The 10,204-nt window shown below is 35.8% G+C and overlaps 1 protein-coding gene across 5 annotated transcripts in view; it reads left to right on the forward strand.

Annotated features, from left to right (window-relative positions):
* Nucleotides 1-9,036, forward strand: part of LOC109045386 (Krueppel-like factor 8) — a 41,585-nt gene extending 32,549 nt beyond the window's left edge. For 4 of the 5 annotated variants that reach the window (XM_042748131.1, XM_042748132.1, XM_042748130.1 and 1 more), the window contains exons 4-6: nucleotides 3,699-3,810; nucleotides 5,693-5,835; nucleotides 6,234-9,036. In XM_042748131.1, the coding sequence (XP_042604065.1) occupies nucleotides 3,699-3,810; nucleotides 5,693-5,835; nucleotides 6,234-6,415 (437 nt within the window). In that variant the 3' untranslated portion in view covers nucleotides 6,416-9,036. The remainder of the gene's footprint in view (nucleotides 1-3,698; nucleotides 3,811-5,692; nucleotides 5,836-6,233) is intronic. The other variant, XR_006157654.1, reaches the window with a different exon arrangement.
* The last annotated feature ends 1,168 nt before the right edge of the window (nucleotides 9,037-10,204 follow it).

Raw genomic sequence — 10,204 nt, forward strand, 5'->3', positions numbered from 1 at the left:
CGTAAAACACAACATATGAATTAGAGCCACTTTGCTGTCAGTTAACTAAAAATGTAATTAAATGTATTGAAATATTATATATTAATTGATATAAATTTATTACACATTAAATGTTTAAATCAATTTATTAATTTCTTAATGATTTTGAAAGTTTGGGGTCAGTAAGATAAAATACTTTTACACCAAGAACGCATTAAAATTGATCAAATGTCAATTCTGTTTTAAATCAGTGCTCTTCTGAACTTTCTGTCAATCAAAGAATTCTGAAAAACATTTATCACTGTTTCCACAAAATGTTTTGCAGCCCAGCCATTTTCAACATTAATTATGATAAAAATGGATTTATATATAAGAAATTAATTACAATTTAAAAGGTGTTCAGATAAAAAACAGTTATTTTAAATTTTAGTAATAATTTTATTATTATTTTTGATCAAATAAATGTTGCATCAATGAGCATAAGGGACTTATTTCAAAAACATGAAAAAAGTCCTACTGACCCCATACATTTGAACAGTACTGTATTCTGTCATTGGGTTTGGTAATTTAAGTGTGTTTCTATAATAGAACTAAACGGAGGCAGATATATGCAACAGCATTCTTTACTCGTCTCACAGATTTTTTTTTTATATAACTGCATCGAAATGCATAGCACATGGAAATACTAATCTGCTTTTATTCAGTGATAAATGTTAAAATCAGTTCTAATCATTTTTGAAGGCCAAAGATCAGTTTTTAGATACTATTTAGAACAGAATTCACCATTTGTAGTGTTAAATTGAATGAATCTTTTAACCCTTTTAAACCCTTTATATTTATAATTGTATAACATTATAACCATTTTGTTGAAATCTGAAAGGATTAATCTCATCATTTGATAGCTACTGTAAGAGCAAAGGTCTTATTTTCCAAATATTGTCTGTTATTTCTTCCTCAAAACCCAAATCATTAAATGGAATAGAAGCAGAATCATTCATTTCTTTACAATCCCCGTACATATTCAATAGAATGACATGATCTTACTCGAGTAGAAATGTTATTGCAGGCATGCGTTAAGTGCCATTGAAAAGCAAGAATGCAAATTTGAGCTTGGGGTGGGACCTTGTCTCCGCTTTTTGAAACTGGCAATGCTGATCATCTGTTCGCCCATTTCCTTTAGGCAGTCACACCCTTGGTCTCGCCCTCTTGAAGTTTCGTGCCATTGCCGTTTAGTTATCAGCATACAGACGCTGCTTCATCCCACACATGTGGACATGCATATAAAAGACACAAAAGATGATTTCAGGGTGAGGCATATACAAGCTTAAACTTTTAATAATAAAGCAAATCTTACCGGTCTTTATTAAAAAGCTGTTATTAAATAGAAATTGCTTAGTACACGCTGTTACAGTTTCACTCATGAAAAGGTTTTTTTGAGGTTTCTGAATCATTTTTGTTTTAAACAAACATATTTCATCAGCTTTTGACAAGATGTTTAACTTTTTAAGCAGGACAAATTATAAAACTTAACCGTAGTAGCATAGTTTCCCACAAATACCATAGTTACAGTGGTTATTAGTGGTCTTGCTAGGCACTATTATTTTTTCTCAGTTTTAGGGGTTTGTTGAAATTTCTAAACCAAAGTATTAAACTTTGGTGCATAATTTGTCCCAAGACGAAACTGTGGTTACTGTGATCAATTTTTGAGAGATGAACCATCAATATTTAGGTTTAAGACCTCAGTTTTCTTCCTGAAAACTTGGATCTTTCCATGATTCACCCCTCTTCGGAGTGAAATGGTTCGGTCCTCTTGAGTCTTTTTAATCTCACGGCTTTCAACCTCCCCTGAAAGACACCATGCAGGTCTTGGACCATAATAAGAACATTAAAACACACATACAAAAAAAATGCTGAATGTTTTTTTCATAGGAGAACCCCACCCAAATAAAACTATGAGGAAACACTAATGCTTGTTTAACACACTAATACAACCCCAAAGTCTGAACTCAGGGAGGAGTTGTGCTTGGCTGTTTTTTTGTTGTTTTTTTCCGGTTGTTAACTTTGTATGTAGCTCCATGAAACCCAGTTGAATGTAATGGACACATTATGAAGGTCAGTAAATTGTGTTATTTGGGTGGGGACCATCTTCAAAGAGACAGTAAAGTAGATCAGTTTCTTTTGGACTCATTTTATGGGAAAACTACTAAGGTGGAGGACGCAGTGTGCTTTATTGAACAGGCCCATAGCACCCCAAATTGTCTCTAGTGTGAGGTTGTTTGTGAAGAAGGATCTCTGTATATGTTTTTTTTTGAGTAATATGGGGCAGTTTGGTTTGGGGAGAAGAGAATTAATGAATAGGCAGCACCCTTCCCCCTTCATTTAGAAGGTAATCTTTGAATACTCTGGGGCTTCTACAAATCATCTGGTTAAAGGTCACGTCCAGAGATCTCAGGCCAGTACTTAACTATCCACACCCTGTGTCAATATGGAACATGTATTTAACTTGTGATATTTTTCTCTCTCTTTTTCTTTGTCCTGTGGACTTGTGAACTGTCTGGATGCCAACAAACACAAAAGACTTCTCGCAAATTTATAATAATGGTCTGAATCATATTATGTCCTGGAAGTGATGTTGTTTGAATTAAACTTTAGGCAGGAAGGCCTTTCTGTATTTGATTTATTGGCTTGTTTGAGAAATGGACCCAGTGCTCTGCTTACACCTTATTTCAGCGTGAAGCTTTTTAAACAATCATAACATATGAACAGAACAATATATACAGTGGGCTGCTAAAGTATGAGACCACAGATCTGGATAAACAAATTTCAACCTGCAAATGTGAAATCCTTTGTATAAATGATATTTAACAAAAAATGCTCATTGGTAGGGTCTGCTCTTAAAAAATAAGATCAGCTCTTAAAAGTAAGCGCTTATTTTTATTTAAAACCACTACCATTTAATAAAAACAGTATTGGAACCAAAAATATAAGTCAGCTCTTTTAATGATGTGCATTTTTGCATGCATACAAAATTGCTCTAGTGGCACCACAGCACTATTGAATCCAATTTCCAAACAAAATGATTCTTTTATTGGATCAAAACAATACAGTGTGACCAGTATTGTCCAACCGATTGCCAAACTAATGACTCTTTTGCATACAGCTTATAACTTACTGTGTTATATGGTGGGACTTACACTTAAAATAGTATTACTAACATGTTCTTCTTGTTACAACATGGTTAGATTTTGCATATTATGTATTTTACAGAAATGATCTTGTTAGTTAATATATATATATATATATATATATATATATATATATATATATATATATATATATATATATAGTTAACTTGATTTAAAACCAGAAAAAAATAGCTATTTGAAAAAAAAAATGTAAATAAATAAATATAGAATAACTCTTATTTTATGTGAGCTAGATGCAAAGGTAGCATTTCTCATTTTCATTTAGTTGATAACTTAATGTTCTAAAGTAACTAAAACTGAAATTACTAAAAGCTATATAAAAAATTCAAAAGCAGTTTAAAAAACTGATAAAAGACAAAAATACGTGACTTTAAAAATACTTTGAAAAACAGAAAATATAAAAAACTAATTCAAATAATAATAATAATATTAATAGAAATGAAGGATGGCATATTTAAAAAGCTGAAATTCATGTTAATATTTCAGTTGATAATTTATTTTTTTCTTTTTCAGTGCGTATAAAGCCAGGCTCAACCTCTCCAGTCGAGTATCAGTCTGAAAGTGATGCTGAGAGCGGCACAGAGTCTGGATCGGCCTCTTTCAGCACACAAGGGATGGAACCCAGGTGAGAGAGAGTGTGTCTGCATATCCAGATACATCTGTACATGTCATTGTTGGGATATGTATGTGGCAGAGCGTTTGACCTCCTGGTCTAATGGCATCACTGCACCACTCCTCTGGACGATTATGTAACCTTCAGCACACTGGAGGCCCATGGCTCTTTTAGCGTTGATTATAAGCTGGATGCATCCTCTTCTGTTGGGTGTGTGTGAGTGTGTGTTGCTGGGCAGGGTTCTCTCTAAACTGGGTGTAAACAATGTTACATAACTTGCAATGTCGTCACACCTTTGAAAGCTGAAGTAAAATGCAAAGAAGGACAGATAGAAGTGGCAGGGTGATGGGGTAGGATGGAGAACAAGAAGGTCTTTTGCCGGTGTGTGCATAATTGTTCGGACATGCGGTTAGATGATTGCTTGGAGAGAGAAAATTCGATGGAAAGGAGTTGGGAGAAAGAGGGGAAAGGGAGTGAACTGGTTTGCAGCCAGGGAGGGGAAAGGAAGAGACTGAGAAAGAGAAAGAGAGAGGAAGGAAAGGAGGGGAGAGAGACACAGACTGAAAAAAACATTGCAAGGGGAGGGGGGGGATTGGAGCGGGAAGGGAAAGGGAGAGAGATCAGCATTGAACTGGAAACTCTCCAGCTGTATGGAATTTAGAGACACACACATACATGCCTGCTCTTCAGCCCTCCCTGGTGGCCAGTTAGGATGGTTACACCAGGGGTCCTGTCATGGTGCTATATATTACTCATACTTCTGTCCCAGAATCATTTTAAGTAGCGTTTTTACACTGCAAGATTATTATATGTATAGTAATAAGAGGCTCATATTTAATTTAATTGGTTTTATCATTTAAAATCAGTAAGGTTTTTAAAACAGGTGTCAGTTTTGCTATCTGGCATCCTGCACACTAAAATAAATAAATGCCATAGCTTTTTATGTAACATAGTAAAAATAAGTCAAATGTATGATAAGCAATGTGTAATTTAAACTGAATTGCAAATAAAATAATGGTCGTTTCCAAACAGGTTTCTCGGGGCATGGCGATATAACTAAACATTTTAATTTTTTTTATGTGTGTGTGTGTGTGTGTGTGTATGTATATATATATATATATATATATATATATATATATATTTTTTTTTAATATTTGTTGTATTTTTGCATTTGCGCAAAAAATTGTAAAAAGGTAATCTTTTTTTTTACACCCCATGAAATAGAACTGATATCGATATAAATTGGTTGCAAATTATACAGTTTTTTTTTACTGCTAAATCAGCACTCATTAATAATAAAGAAATTAAGACAGTGACTACTTGCTGTATTTTACTTAATGAACACAACATTAACATTTTAAAATTATATGTAGTTCAAGTACCAAAATAGAAAAAACTTTTTTTTTTTTAATTGTAAACAGTTTTTTAAAAATCTTTTTATTGGCATTTGTGCTTTTTTTATTATTGTCAATGACAATGTACCTTAAAATGTTACATAAATGAAAAAAATGTAAGGTCATGTAGGCTAGTAAATGGAACATCCAAGAAAGGTTGATTCATTTGAAAACTTATTGGTATCACTGTGCAGCAACACTTCCAACCTCCAGATTCAAACAGTTTTCGTGTTTGGTGCCATTAGTGGTGCAGAAATGCCACGCTTCACCTTTAAGAGTTTCGCATTACAAGTTTTCATTGTATGCTTTTATTGTAACGTCTAGTTTGATCACTGTAATCCCAAGGATGTTTGCTAGATTAATCAATTTTACTCGTGAAGATGTTTGTACCTGCCTTCACATGCACAAATGCTCCCTTAATCTTTAGATTGTCCGATAGGTTTACGTATGATTTGAACTAGTCGCCACACCCTAATAAATAAAACGTGTTTTGTTCTCAGTATGAATACAGATGTGGACATCCAAGTTGACCCTGACTCACCAGACATGAAGAGAAGGCGTGTACACATGTGCGATTATGACGGCTGCAACAAAGTCTACACCAAGAGCTCGCATCTAAAAGCCCATCGCAGAATACACACAGGTATACCTTTTTCCTTGTATTTGTAAAGTCACGTCAGCTTTATTTACCTTTATTTAGCCAGGAAGTCACATTGAGATTAAAATCTCTTTATATAGTGCTTTAGTACTGTACAATACAGATAGTTTCAAGGCAGCTTTACAGTGATAAACTAGAGAATAGTGATTCAGTGATGAAACAGAATTCAGTTCTGCTGTAAAGAAGCACTAAAAAGATAATAGTAAACAGTCATTATTGAGTTGAAATCTGTTGTTGATCCAGTAAGTTCAGTAACTGTGTAAATTCCATTGTTAATGGAATGAGTTTAATTCATCTATAAAGCACCACTGGAGAAAACAGTGCTGACATCATCCAGCTCAAATTAATGTGAGTAAATATAAAATGTATATGTTGATTGACAGGTGAAAAGCCATACCAGTGCACATGGGAGGGCTGTACCTGGCGCTTTGCCCGCTCGGATGAGCTGACGCGGCACTTTCGCAAGCACACCGGCATCAAACCCTTTCGCTGCACCGACTGCGACCGCAGCTTCTCCCGCTCTGACCACCTGGCACTACACCGAAGGCGCCACGTCATGATGTGAAACTCTTTGTGCCCATCCCTCCCCAGCCCTCACCTCCCTCCCTGCTCCTCAGGAGACACGCACGCCCATCCGGGGGTTCCAAATGCTGTTGACGTCACCTCCCCAGTCTCCAGATGTGAACATGTGTGTTAAATATGGAGATATACGGGGTGGCACGACCATATTGGGGACCCCTACTGGTCAGAACATGGTTGCAGTTTTCTGCCATGCTTCCAGAAGCCACAAACCACCCGTCCACTGGTGACCTCCACCGCCATCTCAATGCCTGATCATTAGCCGTTACTTGAAAGGGACTACAAGAAAGGCAAACTGCACGCAGCACTGCTATAACTATAAAAGAGAATGATGACTGGGGAAGGTACCGCTTATTGTGATGATTGTTTTAAAACAAGTACAGAAAAATATGAGAAAGTAAAGGATTTTATGCAAGATGGTGAGGAGAAGGTAGAATTATGTAATAAATTTGATCATTTTAATGAGATGGGTGGGTTGGAGATGCATCTACAACTGCCTTGTTAAATTCTTACATTTTATCCAAACTTTTTGTTGTGCTAAATTTGTATACACACGCTCTACATGCATTTTAGAGTCTGTATGTTTCTGTGTGGATGAAAATTGGTGTAGTCTGCATTGTAAAGACAGCTGGAGAAGTACTATGCCCTCTTTTAGTATTTGCTTGTTTTTTCTTTTAACAAATCAGTTGGGGTCCTTTTCTGATATCTACCCTAAACTAAATGAGAAGTAGAGGCAGGGGGCTGACAAGACTGTGAATTTTTGTACTTCTTTTTTCTTTATTAGTATGTGTTGTCTAAGCATCTTCCCCAAAATAGTTTGGCACAAAAAACAGTATTTTCTTTTCTTTTTTATTGCCGTTAATGGCATCTAACAGAATAAATACCCATCAAATGGTGTTCTTTATCTTTATCTAACCTTAAGATATTATTTCATAAGGCTGTGAAAAAGTTTGAAAAAAAAAGAAGCATAACTCGCAGGGAAAGGTGGAGCTTACTGATTTGGGGTGTGTGTGTGTTGTGTGTGTGCATGTGTTTGTCTGTGTATAAGCACACTTGTTTGCATATTTGTAAAGAAGACATAATCAGAGATATAATAGTAGAGATGTCTAGATGCATTCTTTCTTCTAGCCCATCAGAGCCTTAATTGAAGTAAACAGGTTTTCGGAGTTCCTCAGGGTTCGATACTAGGACCCCTATTTTTTTTGAGGCACCCTGAAAATCCCTATTTGCACCTAGTTCACAGTGACAAAACATGTCTTAACAGCTCCTGCCCCGATATGCATGATATGCAAAACTACCCCTCAACACCCCCTCCCTTCCCCCCAAATTCTGTTGATGTTACTTGATATTAGTGTCAAGAAAATGTTGCGCACAGTCCACATAAATCTGAGGAGAGGGTTTCTTTGACAAATTTCTTCCCTCTAGCTAGCACTCACAGCCATGGTCATAATTTCAGTTGCTAGCAGCTGATTAAGTGCGCATCAAGCCTTTTTTCAGAAGCAACACTTGTTCGATTCCAGCCTTTGAGAGTTAAGTGCATGTCTGCGGCAGCTGCACGACCTTCAGAGAGCAATGCATTCGTAAGATTTTGTATCGTTCTCTCGCTTCAACTCAAAAACGTTACTAAGCACATCTTTCTAGAAGAGTATATGCATTTGATTGCGATCCTTTCTTTTTTTGAACTGTTCATAGACATACAGACAATGAATAATTAAAGAGTTAATGTACATACTGTATATAATCTACAAAGTTCTTGAATAAATGTAACGGGTGGATTTCTATTTTTAACACTGACTAGATAATGTGAAATACTCGTTTTCTTTTTATTTTTGTTGTTTCTTTGAGAAGTAATTGTTCTTTTTTTTATCCCTTGAAATGAGTCCCCTATGTGTTGTACACCCCAAAAGTGTTGCATGGAGAATAGTTTTTTTTTTTTTTTTTTTTTTTTTGGTGAAGTCGGTGAGCATGTCAAAGCATTGATGCCCTGACAGACGTGGCCTATAAGCACTGATAATCCACATGAAATCCATAAAACCATGGCCATTCGTAGCACATGCATGGCCTAATTCGTACAAGACATGATGGTAAATTACATATCTTCATATCATCCTAAATTGACATTATTCTATTCCAAGTTGGCGTAACATTAGAAGTCGGCCCCTTATCAATGTTTAAGTGCCCACGACTGAAATTTGTGACATCCTTGTCTATCTGAGCACGTTTGCATTCATCACTTGTATCTGATTTGTTTAAAATAGTGTGCGACCTTGTGCTCGAATCATGAAAGAGTTTGGGTTTCGTGTGAGTGTATGTGTGCAAGTGTGATTATCATTAAATTCTCTTTTAAACTTTCAGAATCATAGGTATTTTATATTGAATGCAGTAACTTATGGGCCAGTACTATATTACTCAGTGCAATGCAGTTATCATTATAACAAAACAAGTAATTAATGTTATTTCTTTTGTATTTGTACAGAACAAGTGTGTAAAGATCAGCGAGGAAAACGCGAGCTTTTTGATACTGTGAGAAATGGTGTTAAAAGTCAGTTTCCCCTGTACAGTTGTGATTACCCACTCCTTTTATAGAATAAAATGTTTTTGGTGCAACAAGATGTCTTGTGTATTATAATTCAGGTACAGTCTATTTTGTCTAATTGATTTGTAACTGATTTAAAAAAACAGGCTAATTGCATTAAGGACACTATCCTAGCAGGATGTGTTCTAGTATCAACTTCCTTATTTCTGGCGGCACTTTTTTTGACAAGAATATTCCTACAGGAATATGTCCTACTTGATAAAATCATGCCACTCACTCTGGTATTAATCTCATTATAGAGTTTACATGCTCATGTTGTTTGTCCAAATGCATAAATGATCTAAATAAAACAATTCGGTGTTCAGTGTCTGTTGTGCAACCACGTGGCGGTAGTGAGATGATGTCCTGCTGTTTCAGGTTCAGCTGCAGCACAGTCTTCCGTCTTGCGCCCTCTAGTGGTGCACATTATAGTTTATGTCAAAGCACTGTGTGATCGTGCATAATGTCAGTGTCCTCTTAGTGTCTTATCATTCCACTTATATCAAGTAGGTAAATATGTATTATGGCGAAATATTTTATCATTTTGTCAATAAAATTTCACGGCATTGTGTCTAACCATTGAAGTCAAAGTCCAACGTTGTAACTCGGTCAGGACTTTAAAGTTCATATAAAGTGGTGCTAGCCCTTTGTTTGTTCCTGAAATTATATTACCCCAGTGTCTGGGGGGATAAATTATGGTCAAACCATAATCTTTATGACACTCACTTCTCAACTGGTGCAATAATGATTAACACTGACACAGACACAAGCGATGCGACTTTACTGATCGCTCTTTACAACAATTTCAGCAAACAAAAATCGAGCAAATTACATTTAACCCATCAGAAATATATTTAATTTAATTTTAAAGACGTGAAAGACTGTCTGAGCAGCTTTATTTCTGGCAAGCTGTGTAAGAAACAGGGCAAGTTTTAACTGGATTCGCGCTGCCTCGTTAAGCACAGTTAACACCTCAGGAATGAGCGAGGCTTTAAACATATTCTCAGAGAGTTTTACTTTTCTTCACAGCAGTAGCGCTCACTGTTTTTAAATGATTTACATATTTTCATTTCCACAGAACACATGCTGTACTACAGTAAAATGGGTGTTCCCCTCATAAGTGATCGTCTGTTATTGTAGGCTGGATTTCATTCAGTAAATTATCTTGTCAGACTGTAATTAGGATCATTTTCAGATAAA

Source organism: Cyprinus carpio, chromosome B21 (genome assembly GCF_018340385.1).
Source record: "Cyprinus carpio isolate SPL01 chromosome B21, ASM1834038v1, whole genome shotgun sequence".
NCBI classification, from domain to species: Eukaryota; Metazoa; Chordata; class Actinopteri; order Cypriniformes; family Cyprinidae; genus Cyprinus; species Cyprinus carpio.